This window comes from Drosophila gunungcola, unplaced genomic scaffold (assembly GCF_025200985.1).
Source record: "Drosophila gunungcola strain Sukarami unplaced genomic scaffold, Dgunungcola_SK_2 000001F, whole genome shotgun sequence".
NCBI classification, from domain to species: Eukaryota; Metazoa; Arthropoda; class Insecta; order Diptera; family Drosophilidae; genus Drosophila; species Drosophila gunungcola.
This window is the reverse complement of record NW_026453197.1, coordinates 4,201,866-4,224,474: the sequence shown is the minus strand read 5'-3', so window position 1 is coordinate 4,224,474 and position 22,609 is coordinate 4,201,866. Positions and strand designations below refer to the sequence as shown.

The 22,609-nt window shown below is 37.6% G+C and overlaps 1 protein-coding gene and 1 long non-coding RNA gene across 5 annotated transcripts in view; one reads left to right on the top strand and one right to left on the bottom strand.

Annotated features, from left to right (window-relative positions):
* Positions 1–22,609, top strand: part of LOC128263302 (mucin-19) — a 64,030-nt gene that overhangs the window by 3,120 nt on the left and 38,301 nt on the right. Inside the window, exons 1-2 of one of the 4 annotated variants that reach the window (XM_052998284.1) lie at positions 8,075–9,081; positions 10,047–10,200. In XM_052998284.1, the coding sequence (XP_052854244.1) occupies positions 10,146–10,200 (55 nt within the window). In that variant the 5' untranslated portion in view covers positions 8,075–9,081; positions 10,047–10,145. Of the gene's footprint in view, positions 1–8,074; positions 9,082–10,043; positions 10,201–22,609 lie in introns of those variants that run through there. The other 3 variants (XM_052998281.1, XM_052998280.1, XM_052998282.1) reach the window with 3 other exon arrangements.
* LOC128263306 (uncharacterized) lies at positions 2,901–4,232 on the bottom strand. Its single transcript, XR_008268431.1, has 2 exons — positions 3,889–4,232; positions 2,901–3,140 (listed from the first exon to the last, which is right to left on the bottom strand). It is a non-coding gene; the product is annotated as an uncharacterized LOC128263306 (long non-coding RNA).

Below are 22,609 nucleotides of genomic sequence, written 5' to 3'. Positions count from 1 at the left end.
GAAACAAGAGGGGACCGATCTTCTGCAAACAAATGAAAAAAATAAGGAACGCCCTCAATGCCCTCAAAATGATCGTCACTTGCTATTTATTATTATTATTATTATTTTTCCGCTTTAATTCAGGGAGAACGGGTTATGGGATGATGAAGTTGCTGCGCGGCGGAGGTTCGTTTGTCTTCATCAAATATTTACTTTGGAGTCCGCTAATGACATGAAACGGCAGAACTGCCGAGGGAGACGGCGAAATTGTGATTTGAGCCGCAGGAAACTGTTGAATTTGTTATTATTAGCATTTATTTTTTATATTTTTTACGATACCAACTTGGGAATTTTCTTTTTGGCTTTTTCGGCGGTGCCTTTATCAAGTGTCAAGACGAATTGTGAGGTAAGCAGTTATGTGCCTGATTTTGTGATGATACCTGAGCCATTTCTCACCCTCAGTGTGTTTTTGCGATACACTTTTCAATGAGCTGGCAAATTCCATTCACAAATCGTTGGCTAAACGGAAGTTGAGACTCCCCGAAAAGGTCAGAAAGATTTTCCAGAATTTCTTCAAATTCTTACTTAAAATCTCGTTCTTCGCTTTGGATTCCAATGAAAATAGAGTATTCCCTAGGTCAGCATAAACGAAATGGATATTTCATCAGGGCTGTGCGTGCTTTTTCCTCTATCTAGACTACCTCTGACGTTGTATGACGTTGGTTTGTTACCATTTTTATTCAGCATAGCTTATTGGTTCCAGACGCATAAATTATCATCGGAGAACTTGACCAATCCGATCTTTGACCAAGCCGTTTAAGATTTAACAACCATTAAAGTTTTTCTAAATTTTATTACAAATTTGTGGCTGTTCTTTTTATTCTTTTTAGATTATAGCTGAAACGTGCTAAAGCTTGCATATATTTTTTATAATTTTGGATTTTTTTTTGGTTTTAAATATAAATATTTATATTAAGGCTGTTTGTATCTATTTTATTAGTTACAGGTTTTGTTTTGTTTGGGTTGGGATTGGATTTCGTAAATCTGCTTTGGTGGGTCAAGAGTTGAAAGATGGCTTTAGATAAGTAGGCGAGATCTGAGCTTGTTACTGCTAAAATATACAGTTTGCTGAGATGGAGGTCAATGGGGCTGTGGAATGTGCTCAAAATTGGTCTGGGAAATACATTTGTAAAAGTTTAAAGGAGGTTTAAAACGTGGTTGGCTAAAAGCTCATTGTTACTAAAATTGCTTATATATTAGCATACCATCCTGTGTATATGAGAAGACCCACATTAATAAAGTCACAATCAAAAGCAATTGTAATTAAGAGATACAAAAAAAGGATCTCATTTCTCGTCCTTCAAACATTTTAAATAAAGAAAAGTTCAATAAAATGCTATCACCCAATGATGAATTCTGTTAGCAATGGCAATGACAATACATTTAAGGATGTTTCGGAGCCTTCACGTCTCCACTTTCCAATATTGCAGCACGCAAACAACACGTCAGTCATGACCATAAACACTTTGGTTGTCCGCTTCCGCCTCTCTTATATTTGACCTCCATTCCCTGGGCCTTTGCAGGTGTCACTTTTCGAGTACAGTTGCCACACGACCGACCTGACCCCTCGAGCTGGCCCATAACGATCTTTGTCGTCTCAACCAGCACTTCTCGCCTTAAAAGTTTTCGCTCGTTCGTTGATTTTGTAGCTGCCATGTTTTTCGGCTCACATCCCCGGCGACAGGCTTCGCCTAAACTGGTGCAAAAAATGAAGAAAACATGCAAAAAAAATAAAAAAAAGAACAAAACAGAGCTGAACCCAACACGCTGATGCTGCCCACACGCCTCGACATCGACTTGACTTGGCCTGGCCCGTCTCAGATCCCAGGTCTCGGGCTCAGTCTCAGGTCCCTCTACCCAAATAACAAAACCCAAAGACTCTGCAGTCAGTCTGTCGTCTGACAGAGTTGAGTTGTAGTTGGGTTCACAAAAAATGAAAATGGCAAAAAGATAAATACATTTTGTAAGTCTCTACAGTGCGGACTATGACAACTTATCAAGAACATAAAATACGATAAATACTCAATATTTGTGCTACTAAAATGAAGCAGAAGAACCTTAACAAATACTATAAAGATTATTTTTATTATGTTAACTACAAGAGTTACACATTTGTTGGCTTAACTTGAAGTCTGGTTAATATATGACAAATTAATTGTTTTATTAAAAGAAGGTTCAAAAAAAAAATAAATGAATTTGGATTTATAAATGAACGCCTTTTAAATTATCTTTAAATATCAACTAAAAAATCTATTAACATGGATTTAAAAAATTTTAATATTCTCAATCTTTAGTTGAAATTATAATGATACTATCTCCCTATGTAATTTGTTAGTTATTTTATAAGTTACACAATTTCAGCAAAATTTGCAGCCGACATGTAGTAGATATTGTAGTTAACTGTTAGTCATAAATCGGTTCAAGACGCCAAAAATGTCTTTCCAACTCAAAATGAAGTTGAAACCCTCCAGTCGCATTAATGTGCTGGCACGCACTGTATGTCCTAGCAATTGGCAGACTTAGCTAAGATCGAGGCAGCGTGTGCCGCACAACTAGAGTATATAGTCTACAAGTATCTATATCCACGTATATGCCAGATACCCCCACTCGCACTCACACCCTGGCGCTGACTATATTCAGATCGGTTCAAACTCTCGAATGAAGTGAACTCGAGGCGCGCAATATGTCGCTGTCATTTTGGGGACATGTCTGCATGTGTGTCGCCGATCGAGTATCTGTGTGAGTGTGGGCCTGCGTGCGTGTGTATCTGTGTGAGGGCAAACGGGCGTTCGTTTTTGAGGTCTGGGCATCGGTCGAGATGTCGGTGTCGATCGGTCGGTCGTTCGGTCGGCCGCTTGGCATTAGCATTTTCAGTGTTGCTTTATTTTTAGATGCGCGCAAAAAAGCCAACAACAAAAACGGCAACAAAATTGCAAGTGTCTGCGTTCGTTAGAGTACGCCTGTGTGTATTTTCCTTCAATATTGCTCAGAGGTGACTGACTGACGGACTGATCGACTGACAGACTACCAAACCGGCGACATTTTTGACATTGTGGCCAGCAGCGCCCAAAAGACGTCTTGCACCACATACAGCTGAGGTTCTCTTTTTAAGGGAATAGACCGAGAAAAAAGTAAAGATTAAGTTAAAAGGAAGTAAAACTTAACGTAAAGCATTTCCAGTAGAAACCATTAAACACAAACAATTTCGAGGTTGTTAACTATTTCAAGACCTCTCATAATTTGTAATATGTTTATAAAAGCTCAAAGCTTATCGATTAATTAATTATTCTTATGATTAAATAATTTATAGATCACTTCAGCAGTAAAAGGATTAATTACCAATTTATCAAATTGGTCATTAAAACATTTTATAATTCTGTTGCAATGCAGAACTAAATTCATTGATTTCATTTAACAATTTTTTTTATAAACATTTACATTTACATCATTTTTATTAGCCTGGTTATATTAAATCAAAACATTTATATAGGCCTAATTGCAATAAATCATTAAATCACAAAAAGTTTTAAAGTTTGAGTTCATTAACATCAATATAGAATTTTATAAATTTACTATTAATAGCGCAAATAAAATGTGTAGGTAGTCGAAAATGATAAAAGTGATAAAAATGCGACATTCCTATTGAATCCAAATAAATATTTCTACAAATCATGTCATACTAGATAAATTCGACTTCTCAAGTCAACACCTTATTAGTGAACCCACTTCCATCTCTCCAAAAAGCCTATAAAATCAAGCGAAAAGAATGATTACTGGACTGCACGGTGACAGGTTAAGAACGTGTTATCCCCGATATTTGTCTTTGTCCATATGCAGTGCAGCTTTTACCAATTTTTCGGAGTCACATCCCTGGCTGTGGATGTTGGATGTTCCCTGCGATAGTGGTTGCTGTTTCTGGAGACGCGTGTTGGCAAACGAGTCAATTGGTATGAACTGTCGAACTGTCTTTCGTTTTCGGGCCACAAAAGCGGCATCTGCATCCATCTCTGTCGTGCGGCTTTGCCATCTCTTTCTGCGGCCTGCGATTTGGCAAACTTTGGAGATCGTCCCACACAAATACGGCTGGAGCCTCGGGCAATACTTCAATACACCTTGACTTGCCCCTCATCAGCCAACCTGGCGGCATTCTGTGCTATCTTAACTCTCCGAGTTGTCAACTGTAGTCACTGTTGTTGTTTTATTTATTTGTGGAAGAAACAGCGCCCTCTCACCTTGCCCCAGGTAAGCCTTCGATCCGCTGCTATTTTCCCCCATCTGGTTGTTTCTTTCTGCACTTTTTCACATATTTGATTCATTGATGTACTGCGTGGATGTCGTTTGTTATATGTGGACTTATATATGTCTGTTTGTCGCCCGAATATATGGCCTGCACCCTGACAAAATATTCATTTCGGTTTAAGATGATTTGCAGTTGCTGGTTATAAGAATGTGATTTAAAGACCCAACAGGAAATATTGCATTAATGAAATTGTTTATATATATTTTTAATTGGAGTATTCCCTTATAATTCCTTTAATAATTAGTTTTTAAAACCTAAAGTCTCAGTCATTAAAGTCAGTTTGTGTTTCCAGCCACCTGTACATCAATGATTTATTGCTGATCTACAAGTGTTATAATAAGTAGTTGACAAGTAGTTGAGCAAATAGTGCAATCTAAAAAGTGTCAAAAACAACAGCAGACTAACACTTGTCTCTAAAATAAAAAACATATCAAGTCGCGTAAGGTATCAGCAAACTGTGCAGTTCCCGCGAAAGCTTGACATGTAGTATTAGTATTTATTACAATTAAAATTCAGTTTTATATTGGCTTAAAGAATTTATAAACATTTGTTTAAGATACACTCAAGTTTTGTTGCCTGCGTATGTCTGTTGGATAGATAGATACGTATCTTATTATATTTACCTATTTATCTAACCGAAAGTTGGCTGTCATTTGACTTTTTGCCTGGCCAACATATACGATGCTTATATCGTTTATATATGAATATGTGTACATATGAGCGGCAGAAATGTATCTCACAGATACTTGAACGAGCCAGGCTGCCTTTTGTTCTTCTTGGCAGTTCGGAGAATTTTTTTTGCGCTCAAGCGAACTTGCAAAAGATCACAGACCTTCTGACCTCTCGCTCTCTCGCCGAGCGCCCTGCAAAAAATAAATATACGAGCAAAAAAAACAGACCTGAGTTGGGGCTGCCAGAGATACAGATACCGAAGTACCACAATATATGCATGTCCCCTTTGCCCCATTGCCGCTCCCGCGCCCCCGCACCCCCTTGCCACCCCCTCCGCCGATGTCGTCGCCGTCGGTCGCAGAGTTCTAAAAATATTTCGCCGCCAACTCAGGTCGCATCGTCGGTCGTCGCCGAGATCCCGTCATGGCCCGGTCGCCTCTGTTCGCCTTTTTGGTCTCGTTTTGGGTTAAGTGTGCGGATCTCGCATCTGTAGCCTGGCTATATATACGAACGAGTCCATACCTATATATTTATGTACATATTTCTTAATATACCCTGGCACAGGGTAATACCATTTGGCCCATAAGATTGCATTTGACACTCTATAATTAATATTGTCGGGTTTCTAAAGCTGTAATTTTCCAAGCTCAAAATCTTTAGTACAAAGTACAAACTGTTTTTCTTGGAAGCATGGAAAAGAAAACCACAGAACTCAAAGCTGTGAATAATGAGTTGTTGTTGTTAATATTTACATTACATTTTTAATCTAAAACTCTTAGCCTTGACCAATTTTTCAAAATACCCTAATCCAAAATACTATTTATATGTACCGATCACTAGCTTTTAAAATGAGACAGGATATTTAAGTAAAGTTGCAAACTATCCTAAACACACTAAACACTATTTATATGAGAAAGGAAATTTAAAGTATTCTACTTTAAAATATGCTTATTTTTAAATGAAAATATCATTCCAAGAGCAAATATGAAATATATTAGATCTTAACAGTTAAAGGTATTTAGCCTGATAACTGTAAAAGAGTAACTAACAACCTATTATTTTTGCAAATACCGATCAATATTTGTGCCCTTGAAGTGTATCCAGGGTTTCGGATTATTAAATGATTCATGCGATATAATTCCTTTCGTTTGACGTCTGTCTGCGACTCTTGAGGTTGTTCAGGTCGTCCAGCTTTGAGGCAAATCGATTTCGATTTGCAATGAAATTTGTCTCTCGATAACGAAAGTTTCCGAAGCGGAGGAACAAAGGAAACAGCGATTTTTCATTAGAATAATGTGATATGGGCAATTAATATGCATATGTTTCCTATTCGACCGTTTGTTGGTTTTGTAGCGAAGTTCAATCGAACAACAACTGGGCAAATAGGAAAGTGCAATGCAACACCGCCAGACAACAACGAAAACAACAACAGCAACAACAACAGCAGCAGCGAACAACTGCAATATGTCTGCTCCACTATCGCCCTGTCCCGCTTCCACGCATAGCCACCCACTCCCCACCCCCTTTGTTGTTGTTTTTTTTTTGTGTTGATTGACGAGTGACGAGGCCAAAGTATCAAATGGCCAGCGACGACACAGATATGCCTCCGTATACAAATACAGTTACATAGCACGCCTACACTTTGTTATCCATCAGAAACCCCCTCCCCTCACACCTACCCTCCCCCCTTTCGACCCTTTTTGAGGTCTTCTGAAGTTGTAAAGTCGCTGATGTTGTTCATTCTATGACTTTATCGCCGCTGCGTTTCTCGGGTTCTCTCGCTCTGTCGTCGTGCCAGCGCATTCCCACTGCCACTTGAACTCTGACCAGCTGACCTTCAGTGAACCCTTTTTGATGTGTGTATGTATGTGTGACTGGGGGAGTGGGCGATCGGACAGGAGAGGGAAATAGATAAAGAGAGCCATGGTGTTCGGACCGCAGAGCATTACACACAGTGGGCACTACAATTTTGACAAAAAAAAAACCATCATCCTGTGAAATATATTCAATACCCACTGTACGATAAGATCATTCTCCAAAGGGCCAAAAAATTTGATGTAATGTACATAGTTTATTTTAATGCATAAGTCTTAGACACGATTTTTTCATAACAAAGTATACATATACTTCATTTTTTTAAATTGTTAAGTCTTTATCATAACTACTCTAATCCAAAACTTAAACACTTGTCGCATGCGCACAGCACTCACTGTACTGATAAAGCACCACCTATTTTCTCTTAGGCTACGCTCTCTTCGTTTCGTTTGTTTTGCTACACAGCTGTTTTTCCGGCTCTTCAATGCTCCTTCGTTCGCCCGCTCTCTTTGACCTGCACGTGTGCCCGCTTGGGGCTTGGAGTATCTGTTGTTTTGTTGTTGTCTCTCGGTTTCTTTTTATACTCTTTCAGAAGGTTCTATAAATTTTGACATATTACAACATAGATAGACCGAACAAAAAAATTTAAAAAATAATTTTATTGTTTCGAAAAACACATATGACTATTTTCCGTCTTTAAAAAGATTTGTTGGATATAGGTTTTTAATAAAGCTTTTTTAAGTAAAATCATTCAAAATATAAAATAACATTTATGTTACTTGTTAGTTTTGCAGTGCATAAAAAAAAAAGTATTACCATCTGATTGAAAATTACATGTTAAATCCTTAAAAATGATTACCCTATAATGTTTATATATCCAAATTTGCAAATGAGTGCGGTACAAGATTATATTTAAATTGTAGGTTGTTCCAGAAGATATTTCTTGGAAAAAATTACTCATACGTACTGTTGCCGATTTTGTAGTGGCGTAGTCCTGGTTTTATGTTGACTCTTGTTTAAAAGAGATTAAAAAGTTGGCGTGATCAAATATGGGAGAACGTAGTTTTTTTTTGTTCAAAATTATACTTGACATAAGTATAAGTAATTTTTAAGAAAACTTTGCGACATATACTTACAAATAAAATTAATTTGTGAGGGCATTTGAACTTCGGCTCGACAAAACTAGCTCTCTTCTCGTTTTGTTTTCTTATGTGTAGGGGGGCGCTCTCGCGCTATCTCGAAATTGTGTTCAGTACGACTTCGTTCGTGCGGCGGGTAACTCGTGCGAATGCGAAAATAAATAACAAAAGCCGCGGCATTATCAGTGATCAAGAACTCAACGATCGACGGATTGACGATCAACGATCCCGAGCCCAAACCAAAGCGCGCGTAAATAGAGAAAACACAATTCAAGAGGATTGATAAAAAAAAAAGTATACATAAAACGAGTGACGGAATAAATGCGAGAGTGGAGGCGTTGTGTAAAAATGAAAGATTAAAAAGTTCAGAAAAAAGTGCTTACGCCGGTCGCAAATCACATAACCGTAACGGTAACAGTTTTGCCAGAAAAAAAAGAGTGCGGAATAAATTCACAAAAACGGTGCAACAAATCCCAGCTAAAAATAATCCGCAGAGAGATAAAAAATCACTCTGACATTTTTTTGTGGGTTTTCGCTTTTTTACAACAAACTCACGTGCCTAACGACACTTTGACAACACAGATACAAGTCTGTTTGCGAAGCTGAGCACGTGACCACCAATTAATGAATGAGACAGTACCAGAAGGGAGGGATAGATAGGAAGAGCGATCAAGAGAGCAAGATAAGTGATAACGCCGCGAAGATAGAAATCCCGAATCTTATGCAAATCGAGCGACAAAAATGAAACGCAAATAATCAAGTTTAAAAGTCAAACGTCACAAACCAAATTAAATAAACAATGCTTTAAAAGTTGTTTGTGGAAAAAGTTAAAAGCAAAGCTATAAAATACAAATTTAACAGAAGGAAATTAATTATAAGCGAAATATAGGCCAGAACTAAAATGTAACTTAAATTTTTGTAGTTCTAAGAAGTACAAACTAACAAAATAAACACAATTAATTAAACAATACAATTTAATCGCAGTAAACGTAAAAATAACGCCTTACAACTTCTCTTACCGAGTGACAAATAGGCAACAATTAGTCAGTCTGTCTCATTATTAAGTGTGTTTAGCAACAAAAACAACGAGCAATCAACGTCAAAATAATCAAAAAGGTAAAATAAAATTTCAGTTCGAACTGGAGAAAAAATCCACTACACACTCACAAAAAAAAAACATTAAAAGACATAGAGACCGAACGAGAAACAAATGCATAATATAAATGCAAAAAGCTGTTTAAATATTTGATAGTCAACTGAACGACCTTAAACTTTTCCTTTGTTATGTTCAAACAGAAAAGGTTAAAGTTCCGATACAGTTTTAACCAGGTCCCAAACAAGTTAAGTTCTCATTTGGGAAAGACGCGAGTATTTTGATCTTATTACTATTTTTAACAGTTTTAAAAACAATAGTTTTAATTTATTGTTTGATTTAGAGCAAAAAGATGATTTATAAAAAAAGTGATCGCGGGTAGGCACAGCAAGGTGCAAAGTGAAATATATATACTTTTTTATAAATAAATATAAAGTCTGACTAATAAAAACAATATTAATGATAAAACTTATCTTAAATTTCAAATTACCCACCCTAAAACTCTTTTACTCATTTCACCTCTGGTGTCACAATTGACAGCCAAATTCTGACAAATTCATTATGCCAGTATTTAATATTATTTAATTACCCACATCCCAAAAACAAAAGGAAAGAATGACAAGCTTACACTAAAACACCAACAATTATAGTCGAAACACACACTCTGACACATTTGACAACCAGCAAATTAATTAAGCAAACACCCAGAGACAATCAAGCCCACAAAGATACATAGATACAAAAACTACATAAAGCCATAATGATTACCGTAGCTTGGACAATACGAACAGAGATAAATTAGCAGCATAAATGGTCAAAACAACTGAAACGGCTAACAAAACCTGGCAACTTAATTGAAGAAGTGGTCGAGCGTAAAGTGTTAAAATAACTTTATAAACCCCATGATTTGTCTTTGCCGCATGTCTCTCCGCTTTCGTATTTTACCCACTATTTATTTCCTGCCTTCACTTCGATTCACTTGCAGCAGCCAGCAGTGCGAAAGAGACATCCGCCGATCGCCAGAAAGAGAGGGCAAATCGAATTGGTTGACGACCGCGGAGGTTTGACAATATGTTGAGCCCCCATAATGAAGGAAATTGATACGGAGACAACAGTAGTATGGCCAGCCTGGTGTTATTCCGGTAAGTCATGCCGCCTTACGGCCCCTGTTTATATTCATTCGCTTCCCAACTCCAAAATGGAGTGCTTCGTAGCATTATAACAACAATAGTGGTTCGGGGAGAAGGGGAATAGTTGTTGAAAGTTCAGCTATCGCTTTACGCTATTATTTGTGTGTCGCTCTGAATACCCTGCATATTGTTGGGGCTTAAAACTGACCCATTGATCTCGAGGACCTTTTTGGAAATGCAAAGAATTTTCGAGTGATCTTAGTCTTTTTTTCTTCAATTGAACACTTATCTAATATTTTGTTAGCTTCCGTTCAAAGTTCCCATAAAAACTATTTTCAAGTCATGACGAATACTTAATGAACTCATACTTTTATAGGAGTTTTTATTTCTGTTATCTATAAATAACTTAAAAATACTTTGTTTTTCAGTTACGTGTTTTGTTTCTAAAAAGAACCTTAATATATATTTTAAACTATTTGACGGCGTTGTAACTGGAAGTGATGAATCACAGGGTATCGCAGAAGTTAACTAAGCCCCACGGCTTCCCTGCAGCATTTCTATTTGTTGTTATTTATTTTATTTGTTATTGTGCGCTTTTTTTCGGATTTATATTTCTTACTGCTCTGCGCTGAAAGGCCGATGGCCATTGTGGTTTTGGTTGTTGGTGCTGTCAACGCCTGGTCAGTGGAGTTGTGGCCTACTGTTTCTGCTGCTGCAGTTTATGATCAAACGTTTTATGTTTCTACCCTCCTTGGCTTGTGTTTTTATTAAGAGTTTTTCCCGCCGCTGCCGTAAATTTGTCTCACCCAGACCTTTGCCTTTGCATTGGGGATTTATTTGTCGCTTTGTTTTTTTTTTCTCTCTTATTTATATTGACATTATTTATGGGCGTGTGACACTTTGCTGCTAGTCCGTGATAGATTAATTAGATTGACTAGTGTTGGTCGGTTTGGTTTTTTCGCTCCGATCTTTCGACGTTTCACTTGCTCGGGAGTCAAGTATTTGAGCCAAGATGTCATGGCACCGTATCTTGTCTCACCTTTGACTTTTGCTTTTGCTTTGGTCACTCGCAGCCAGCATGCAAAAACGAGAATTTCTGTTCGACATGCACATTGTGAAACACAAAAAGTTATAATGCCGAAACAACAATATACACAGAATCGGTAAAAAGTAAAAGGCAGAACTGAAGTCACAAAAAAAAATGATCGAACAGTCACCAAACCAGGGAGAGAATCGGGTATTTTTATGACGTCAGAAATGGTTAACCAAGATGTTTTTAAAGTTCCACAAGTTGCTAGCCATATATTTATTACGGTCTTAAATTATTATTTAATGTGTTTAAAATATAACTTTTGAAGAGTTCGCTGACGTACAAGTTTTTTTATGGCTTTTTTTATCTTTTAAATCCGATCTCAACGTCGATTTTGTCATAATAATGCTAATCATTAAGAGATTTATTGGTGCAGGCCTGTATAATTTTTTAGACTAATTAGCATAATTTAAATTTCATTAAACTGGAATAAACTCAATTAATCGGGACTACAAAAATAATTGTTCTTTTATAAATTTTTCGATTAAAAACACCCTGCAAGTGAAAATGTGTTAAAAGGAAGATTGGTAAATAAAGAAGGATACTATTTATGTTATTCTTCAGCAAACTGTACCTGAATCGTCTCCGCAAACTCCTGTTGAGTGGTCAACCTTTTGACCATGCAAAAAATCTGGCTAAAACCGCTCCCAAATCGACGAGTTCATCGAATATTTCTGAGCGGCAAATTAAGCATTCAGCATGCAAATTTTCATTAAATAAAAGTAAATTCCCCTTCCAAATTAAAAAGGCAGCCGCAATTTCAATGCGTCTCTCGATTTGAGTTGACTTTGACCGGCTCCTCCAGCTCCTCCACTCCAAATAAGGCAAACGGGAAGGGACGGATGCCGAGACAAATGAACGCCCAAATGGCCGACAAGTGGCGATAAAAAAAAAGGAAACATATCGAGCTGCAGCAGCTTTAAAATAAAAATAATCAGAAATAAAAATAAACAAGCAACTGATGCCGAACAGCGGCGAAGACGGCGACGCCGATGATGATAATGATGAAAAAGATCGCTCGGCGGGCAAAATTAAAATGCAAAACGAGTCAGCACCGAAGTCTCACCGTCGGGAAGTCGCAGAGGAAAGGGCAAGCGTCCATCCAATTCAGAAGCGACCCGTTCGCATCTCCATTGCGGCCAGGCTAATACTAAAGCCGGCAAAATATACAGTGGTAGCTCGAAATAAAGGTTTAAATATCCTTTATATAAAAAAGTGTGTCTGCTGAGGATTTCGTTTTCCTTTCTCAAATCATTTTTTCAAGATACCAAATCAAATGTAGATTTATTAAAGCCTAAAAAGAGAAGTAACAAATATTTTTTTAGATTTAACAATTTACTTCTCTTTGGACAAAATTCTGAAACCAAATAATATTCAAAACATCCGACAAAATTCATTTCATATAAAACTATTTACCAGACAGTTGAACATTGTTAAGCATGGATTTAGTAATACGTTTCAGTTCAAAGTATTTCAAGATAATACTAATACTATATTTCAAACAAAAAGAAAAAAATGAGGACTTTATGAAGACTAACTTTAAAAACTTTTTCTTTTTCCTTTTTCGTTACAATTAAGAAACACTACTTTGGGGTGAAATTCTGGAATTAAATATTCTAAAATTGGATTCACTGTACCCACATAATATCAATATGAGCAGCCCGAGCTGCTGGCAAAGGTTATAATGCATCTCCATCTACGCCGTCGATCCGCTGCCGTTGTTCTTGTTGCCTTTTGCGCTTTTCACTCGTTGGCACTCCGCTCAGCTTGTTGCTGTTGCTTTTCGCTTTGGCCGGGGCCTCTTTTTGTTTTTGCCTGACTTGACTTGACTCCGAAACCTTTGACGCGAACTTATGCCCTGCGAGTGGCCATGGAATGTTGACTTGCTGTCTGTCTGAAGCCGAGAATGGCGAATGGGAATGAGTCGCAGTCAGGCAGAAATCAGAGGGACCACGAGATGATGAAGTCGGGGTAATAAGAAGCCACTGTTTGCATTAATGCGATCTGTAAATACACTGCACTCAGGGATAAATATTTTACTATGTAGATTCTATATAGGATGCTTTTAAGATTATTATGCTAGATCGAGACAAGATTTTATTGCTTGCTCATAAAAGTTTTAATTTTTTTGAGGCCGACGTTAGCCAATGGTACTTAAAATTTAAACACAACCATGCTTTTACTAATTTTTTTCTTTTGACTTGCAGAAGTAATTGTAATATTATATGTTCCAATTATTATTTAAAATAGCTTAAAACAAATTAATTAGAAATGGTCCTTAATAAATTCAATTTCAAGGTTCCTTACTTTATCTAATTGCTTGCAGTCTTTCTTAAAAAAATACATTCCCCCTAAGTAATTTAAATTATGTAATTGTATTTAGCTTGCAAGAAATTTCTATTAAAGGCATATCCTTTTCGGAAGGGTATCAGTTATGTGAATTAAATAATGCTTTTAGGTCCTCTGTATGGTTTATATGCCGATGGCGTGCAGTAAGTCGCCAATGACTTTAAAGGCGACTGCGCAGCAGCTTCACCCCTTCTGCCCTCCGCCATATCCCCCCTTTAACCGTACTCCTTTGGTAAAGTCATCCTCGTATTTTTTATGTGTGCTCAACTTTGCACTCGGAGCAAAGTCAAAACGACTTGGGACACGCACACTTGTTGCTCTTTGGCATTGGAATTGCCTTACGTGGCATGCAAGTTGAAGCACATTGCAAGTTGCACGTTGCGAGTTGCTGCTGCTGCTGCTGCTGCTTCTGCTGCTGCACTTATTTATTGTTTGTTGTTGCCGTGGTTATGATTTGCGATTTTTTCCCGCATATCGATGGCCACTTGGACTGGCTGCCATCTCCCCTTTGTCTTTGCCCCTCCAAAAATCCCTCATGCCCTCTTAGCACGGTAGCCGCCGCAGGGCGCAATTATGCCACTTGTCGGAATTTCACTCAGACTGAAGAAAAAAAAAGAAGAAGAGCAGATAAAGTCGCTGTCGCGCCGCCGCAGTAGCTCACCCTCGTTCCTTATTCAAGTTGAGTTGGGGTTTCGTTATCGAGTATAGCACAGTGGCCACTGCCACTGACAACGACATAGGATATATTTATTTTATTAAATTGAATAAAAAATAGGTAATACTTCATATAAGACATATTATGTTATCACCCATTTAAGTTTATCTTCCAAATTGATAAATAATTCAAAATCTTTCATTTTTTACTGTCATAGTCTTTGAAATTAACTAACCGTTTTATAAAACTTCTTAGTAACATATAAAAGCCGTATGAGTTTTTAAAGCCTTCGCAATATAATTGTCGAATACAATTTGTTGCCAAATTAAATCCATTTAGTCCGCAAAACATGTTCAGAAATGAATAATTATCTTCTGAATTCAGTACTCGAGACTTTACTGTACCCGGTACTGGATATGTGCGGATTTAAATTCATTTGTTTTGTTTCTGTTTCGGTCGCAGCTTGCGAGCCTAGAATCGCAAATGAGCAAAACGTGTAAATTATACGCGTCGCGGTCACAGCCCAAAGCAAATAGCAAAAAAATATCGAAAAATTCCGCCTGGTTGCGACCCAACGTAGTAAGGTAAGGAACGAAGGTACATACTTACTTACAAACAGCGACACTTATGTATGATTATTGGCTGCCACTCAAGTTGGAGTCGAGTTCAGTCAAAGTCGAGCTCTCACAGCTTAGTTGTTGTCACCCAATGTGCTCAATGGGTTTGGGCGACACTCCCGCACAACCAAGCGACAGTGTGTAAGAGGTGGTAAAAGCAAGCAAACGATCGATTCTTATCGGTTTGGGCTAAGCGAAAAAATGATAAAGTAACTCCCACATCGATATTAGATTTGGCTTAACTTTTTTTACGTTTTTTAAAATTTCTAAATTTTTGGACTTTTTATTTCTTGTTTCCTCCTTACAAACGTCATACGTTTAATGAATTCAAGACACTAGCAGCACCTCTCATTAAGGTCAAACTTTCAATTGGCAATTAGTATTGTTCCCAAAGCCAACAATTAACAAAGAAGTTGTATTGTAGGCGAATGGGAATTGACCATTTCACAACATACATCTAGTTTAAATTTAAATACATAATTTTATTATAGTTATTATGCTGTTTATGATGGCAGCGGAAAATATTCTGTTTTGAAAGCGGTTAGATCAGGTAAATGTTGTAAACGTGGGAGGTCTGAATGATTTAGCAATTCTTTGAGCTCTAAACAATATTACTTAAAAAAATAGTTGCCTTTAACATGGTTTCTCACAAGAAGGTTGAAAATTGGTTTGGTAACATGACTAAAGAATCTCTTATAAAATTTAAAGCGTCTTCCTTCCCATAAATATTTTTTACTCGATTCTCCCTTAGTCCACAGCAATTTTTTACTTAACGAACAATCTTAAGTGTTTGATCCCTCCGCACCTTTTAGGGTAAAAGGCCAAAAGTTCATCAATTTCAAGTGACCTTTTTCTGTATTCCGGCTGCTTAGCTTAGCGATCTCTAATTGGATAGTAATTGATATTAATTAAGCAATATCAAAAGGTCTCTCCTTCTTTCGGTGTCTGCGCTTAGCGATGGTTTCTTTTATTTGTTGTATAGTTCGCTAATTACCTGCCTACACATTCTGGTCAAGAAGCAAAATGGCAAATAATTTAATAATAACAAATAAAAAACGAATAAGTTAATGGCATTTAAGGTTGTTTGTTGTTGTTCTAATGAAGTGTGTGTGTGCAGCTTTTTACATTAATAATTGAACTTGAACTGAGCTGCCGTATGGGCAATAACAAAACAAAACGAAATACGAAAAAACAAACGTTAAGAAAAAAAAAAAACGTTAGGCGCCCATAAATTTCAAGTGTATCTGTCTCTCTTTATTTGCGCTTGTGTGTGTCTGTGTTAACCATGACTGTAACAAATTTAACGAACGTCATTGAAATGCCATGAAAAAAGTCCATGTAATTGTCAAGTCCAAGAGCGCGCGAAAAAATTTAAAAACACAAAAAAAAAACACAACTGGCGCTCAATAAAATCAGCAAAAACAACAATACTACATGCAAAGTTTGCGCCTTGTCCATTAAAAAAGTAGCGAGTCCAAGCCTCAAGTTTTGTGTTTTTTTTTGATATTTTTTTAAACTCACATACCACAAGGTTGATTCTCTCTTCACATAAACCCATATAGACTATACACATATAAAGATACCAAAGTGTAGCTCCCAAATAACAACAACAAAGGACTGGGAAACGCTTTTAGAATTCAATTAAAAAATCATTGAGCGACGCTCGCGCCCTGCTCAAAAGTAAGAAGAATAAGCACCAGTTGAAATTACAGTGACAGGAGAGGATCAGGGGGGGTTCGGGGCAGGTCAGACCAAACGGCGACGATCATTGGCGCAGATATTGACAAAATGTCGCAACGTGAGCAAATTATTGATGAGTTAGCAGAAACAAAAGAACAATCACTCGATGCGTGCGTAAGAGCGAAAGGGAGGGGACGACACGACACACCACACCATATAGTATAGGATCGGGGATCGGCAAGTGTGTTGTGTGTATCCCAAAATGCCTTTGCTTATTAACATTTTTAAGCAATTTGTGAAGAGGGATATGCACGGGAAGCAAAGGAGGAAGATCTGGTGTGGGACCTGCAAACGACCTCAAAAAAGCTGGGCCCGAATCGGGAAGTTTGGAACAGGTGGGAGTACCCTATAAGTGCATCTTATTTCCCTGTTAGTAACTACATATGGAATATATTCAAAACTAGGTAACATAAATCGTTTTCTTAATATGGTTTTTTTGATTCTATGATAAGGGTACCTAATTTATAATTACAATTTTTTATAATTTACAAGTTACACCAGATCTTTATCACCTTGAACTTTTAACTAATTCAAAGTTATTAATTAAGAATTTTCACGTGTCTCCCATTGCCTTGTTAAAGGATTTATTATTTCTTTATCGAACATTATTTATTGAAGCTGATTATGAAATCCTGTTAAAATATTAGTACTTTGGGCCCTAAGAGTTAAACTTATGTAATCGATTAACCTAAACAGATTAAGTTTAAAAAAGAACGTATTTCTCACTCCTTGGTGGAACCGCTGTAAAAATCTTGTCAAACTCTTTACGGCTTTTGAAGAATTTTTCCGTTTCGTTTGTCCAGCTTTGCGTTGTTCGTTCTGTTTCTGTTTGCCTCCTTCACGATGCGCGTGACCCCAAGACAAGCGAGCGAGACTCGGGCAAGCACTTTGGGCCATGTTTCTGCGCCGGCCTCGAGTTGGCTTTATGACACCCAACACACAGACGCACACACAGTACAACATCTCGATGGGTCTCCGCGAGTCTGTTTGATTATTCAATTTGAAAGTTATTCATTATGCGATCACGTACTCGAAGCAGCCGAATTGTGAGCACAGCCCCGTCCGCAGAGGTCAACGCTCGGAGCCAGAGTTGTCAATCAGTCAGTCGGCAGTCAGCTTGGCCAAAAATCTTTTACCCAAATTGAATTTCTGACACATTATTTATCTGCCATCGTTTTTTCGAACGTTTTTTATGTAGCCTCTAATGAAGTTTTCACTCGGTCCCTCGCTTTTTTACGACCCCAAACGTCTGTAACCTCAAATTAGTTGCCGATAGAGTTGCCACAGTGCCATCGTTAAACGCTGCAGTCGGACAAGACGGTTTCCTGTCTTAGTCTTGTCCTTGCCACCGCAAATGACAAAAAATTAACAGACTCAAGATCCGCGATCGCTTTGGCTTTGGCCCCTGCCTTGGCATCTAATCTTCATCATCGGACTGCAAAGACAGGGCACCAGTTGGGATGTAGGCCCGGTCGAGGATAGAAGATGGCAAGCTGTAAAATTGCCATTAAATAGTTGCCGTTCCTGTTGATTTTTATGTTCTCGGGGGTTACACTGAGCGAATGAGCAGTCTTAGCTAATTGTGTGGTTTAGCTAAGTTAGAGACTATTATTCTATTCTATCACCTACCATATTTAACTACACAATTAAAAGAATTATATGATGAGCTGCAAACCTTATAATGGCACATCAAAAAATATAAAGTTCCCTAGGCTAATATAATTAAAAACCAAGGTCAGTGTATTGCAGTTATTTGCAGTGCATTTGGTTCACCTTTTCGATTTCCTCTGGCGCTTTCTAAACTATTTACACTTTTGCCTTCTGCCTTCTTTAGTTGAAGTTGAAGCATTCTTTTTTATGTTTACTTAGCCTCCTTCCAATCCTGCGGCTCCTCCTCCTGCCTACTTTCGGCATCTGCTGATGATGTCTCAATTAGTTGGTCTCTTGTGGATTTTTGTGGCTTGCCCGAAGAGCTGCAGGAACTATTAAAAACGTTGGAGCGTGTGTTAGTGTGTAAGTGTTTGAGTGGCACAACTTTGCCATTTCACGGGGATCGTTATCTTCTGGCCGGATATTGCGAGCATAGTGATTTATCTAGCAGATAATAATGATATCTTGTGTATTTCGTGCATCATTGTAGGCGATCTTAGCCCGGTTTTCTAAGTTCACATTCCGCTTATCTGCCTGCTTGTAAGTGATCTTTTCGTATGTTATCTAACTGTTTGGCAAAGTTTTCTTTAAGTTTTGAGTTTACAGAAGATAGTAAATTTACTTGGATGGACGATTTGTATAAACTTTGTCAAGGGTCACTTGTCTTTGGCAATAAATATGTGTACGCCCTCATTTGATGTTATTTTTTTTATCATTAATAACAAGATTGTGAAATTATTAAATAAATTAGTCTGTAATTAAGATAAGCAAGATAGTATCAAAGTAATGAGAATAAGGTGAATCGTTTATATAAGTTTTACTTTAAATACAATTTTAACGTCAGTATTATTATTTTTAACATTTGAACACTGTTAGCTTAAGTATGATTATTTCTAATTTTCTTTATAAGTCACGATTTCCATTGTATATTGATATTCCATAGGGTGGTTAACAGGCTTCGCAAATATCACAAATTTAGATAAGTCAACTCTGGCCATTGCGTATGCCCTAACTTCCATTTAAAGAACCTTTACGAACCTTTTAAGGACATCCACTAATAGTTCACACACGCCAGAATCTGCTGGCTCTCCACTCGACTCCAAATTCTAAGCCCGACTTGAAGCTCAGGGGGCGCATTATGCAAACTCTCGTAACTGTACAATATGCATATGAGGGGAGACGGCCTAAACGTTTATTGTTTCCCCACCTTTTGGCGATTTTGGGCCTGCAGCATAATAGTTCAATCACTTGTCGCCTCAAAAGCGCATTCATCTCAGTCAGCCCGGCCGGACTCACCGCGCCTTTCTCTATTTGTCACAAACACCAATTTCGTGTGACAAATTTGTATGGCTCGCCAGTTCGGTTGGCAAACGATCTCTTTGTGGCTTCTTTGGCGTTTCGTTTTGGGCCTCTGTGATTCCAAATATGGTGACTCCTTCTACGAGGAGACCTGCGATGGGAGTACTTTATGCCTAGATATGTGAGCAGACTGCGAGTATTCAAATGGGCAGACGAAGACTATGACGAGGAGGCGGGGCTTGGGCCCATTTCTGCTGCCGTTGTCTTGTGGCAGTTTGTCGCGCATTTAAAATGCAAATTATCATCATTATGATGGGCCATCATCATCGCCATCATCATCATCGTTATGATCATCGGCCGACAGCCTCCTGCCATCTGCAGACTGTGCGCGGAATTGTTGTTGGCAAATTATTACCTTGGCCAAAGTCATAAACATTTTGGCATGTATTCACGTGCCACGATCATCATCATTACCATCCCCATCATCGTCGTTATTGTGTTGATCAGGCAACAGCAGTAGATTGGATGGATTGGAAGAGCGGCACGGGGTACGGGTTACGGGTTACGGGGAACGGGGACCTCAAAGTCAGTCATAAATTTGTCACAAAAATATATATACTTACATAAAGTGTGCCCAGTCTTGGGTCCCTGTTTGTGCCAGGGTTTTGTGTGTGATTTGTCAATCCGTCATTGAAGCGCCGTTGTTTAGTCTGGCGATTTATGGAGGAGTCGTTCTATTTACCTTGCTTCCTCAATCCTATCTATCAGCAGTGTAGTACAAGATTATGCAATTTTCCATCTTCTTAACTAGGTTAAATAAAAATAAAATAAAAATTTAGTAAGATGAATGCAACATAGTAATTATAACAAAAAATCAGTAAAAGCAATAACAACAATATAAGCAATAATAATAACACTTTCCTCAAATCAAGATTTATCTTAAGTTATCAAAAAAAATGTTGATAGATCAATCTATATTGACTAGTGCACAAGCATAAATATAAATATCAATGATTCCACTGTATTAATACATCACTAGAATAAAATAGTATTTAGTTGACCAGATGCACTTTAAAATCCTACTGTTAACAATTTTAAATATCTGATTGGCATTTAATTGGAGTAAAATAATTTTAATTTTAGCATCTTAAGAACGTAAAGTCTTTTTGACCTGTTCTTTTTTTACCATCCCTTTTTTCACCGGCTTATATTTGCCATCCTCGTACTGTCATTGCTTCCATTACTTCCATTATGCTCGATCTTTTGTCTGACCAAACTTTTTCGCAGTCTTTATCCGTCCCTCCACCCGCGCTTTTGTTGTTGTTGTCACGCGCTGCTATTATGCAAATATTGAGCTGTTAAATTGTATGGTGCACGCGTTATTTTTTTTTAAGTCTTTATTCTCGGCGCGGTAAGGAAAAAGAAACGATCAAATAATCGACAAAAATTAAAGACACCATATAAATCGCTGTTGTTTATGTTGTTGGGTATCATTATAGCCACTTATATTGCATAAATTACAGCGTTTCAATCTTTTGTCATTTGCAGAAATTGCAAATCAATTGATCGTTGATTTTGATGTCAACGTTTTCTTTGCTTGGGTCTTATAAGGAAAAGAAGAAATATACTTAAGAAAGGAGTGATAAGTGATCAACTGCTTTTGGGTACAAACTGCAGAAAAGAGATAACAGTTTTAATAAATTTGTTTAAAAAAAATGTAATACAAAAATTATATGCGTTTTTAAAAACATAAATACGTTTTCGGCTTAACTCATTGCGCTGAGATTAATCAATTCAATTTTTAATTTCCAAGAAAAATTTAATTCCGTTCAATTTTTTTGAAATGAAATTATCAAGGTAATTTAAGTTTCCTTGCAAAGATTGTTTTCGCGGAAATAAAATTTAATCATATTTTAAAATGTTTAGCAGTGAAAACAGTGATAATGTTTGCTTTAGCCCCTATCGTGACTTTTTGATGTAAAAACAATTTAAGTTTGTGACAACATAAATAATATTCTTTACGATTTTTTTTTTAAATAAATCAGTAATGTGAATATTTTTTGATTATTATTTTGTTACAAAAAAAAAAAGCTTGGTCTTTTTAGCTCACTTTTTACAGTGATGGCTGTAACTGTTAGGACTTTCAAAAACAAATATTTTGATATTAATTCTTAATCATAAGCACATTATTGGTGTGTTGACATATCCCTGACTCACTTCGCTCGCCCCGAGCTGTCGATCTTTTATAAATTCTTATCTGACTCAGAGGGTTCAGCTCCCTCGACAAGTGTGTTGACCTATTTTGTGGTTAACCCTAAATGCAAGCGATTTCGCCCCTTCCCCTCAACCTCCCCCTCCCCCTTCCCCAAATGGCCACCTCATGTGGCATTGCAGCACGTAGTTGGAAATAAATGTATTCTCTCCCTTTCTCTCCCCACCTACACACGCATTATATACCTATATACATACACATGCATATACAAATGTATGTATATATGAACTCTGGTGAACTGCTGAAAGCAAAAATGAAATGGCGACAAAGGCAAAATGGCAATATCAATCAATTCGAGGAGCGGGAGAGAGATGCAAGAAATCTAAAAAAGAGTACTCTCCAAACGGGGGTGTGAGAGGGCAGAGCAGAGGGAGAGAGGGAGAGGTAGAGAGAGTCAGCGGTCGTGGACATCGCGGTTTTACTGTTGTTGTTGTCGTCGTCGTCTATATTTACACTTGTGGCCTCTTATCAAATGGCAGCGGCGCAGTTGACTTTTTTGACGTTTGTGTACACACTCTCCACGGCTGATGTTGTTGTGCATTTGTTGTTTTTGTTGCCGCCGTTTGGCTGATCTGTGTACTATGTATATGTACTCTCTATGTTGTTGTTGCTGTCTCATTTTGTACGCGTCGACCGCTGCTTTGCCGCTTTGACTTTTTGCTCTGCCATCGTTCCTTGTTGTTGTATTTTATTTTAAATATATACACATAAACCAATCTCAACTCGGGGGCAAAATGGGAACAGTCGAC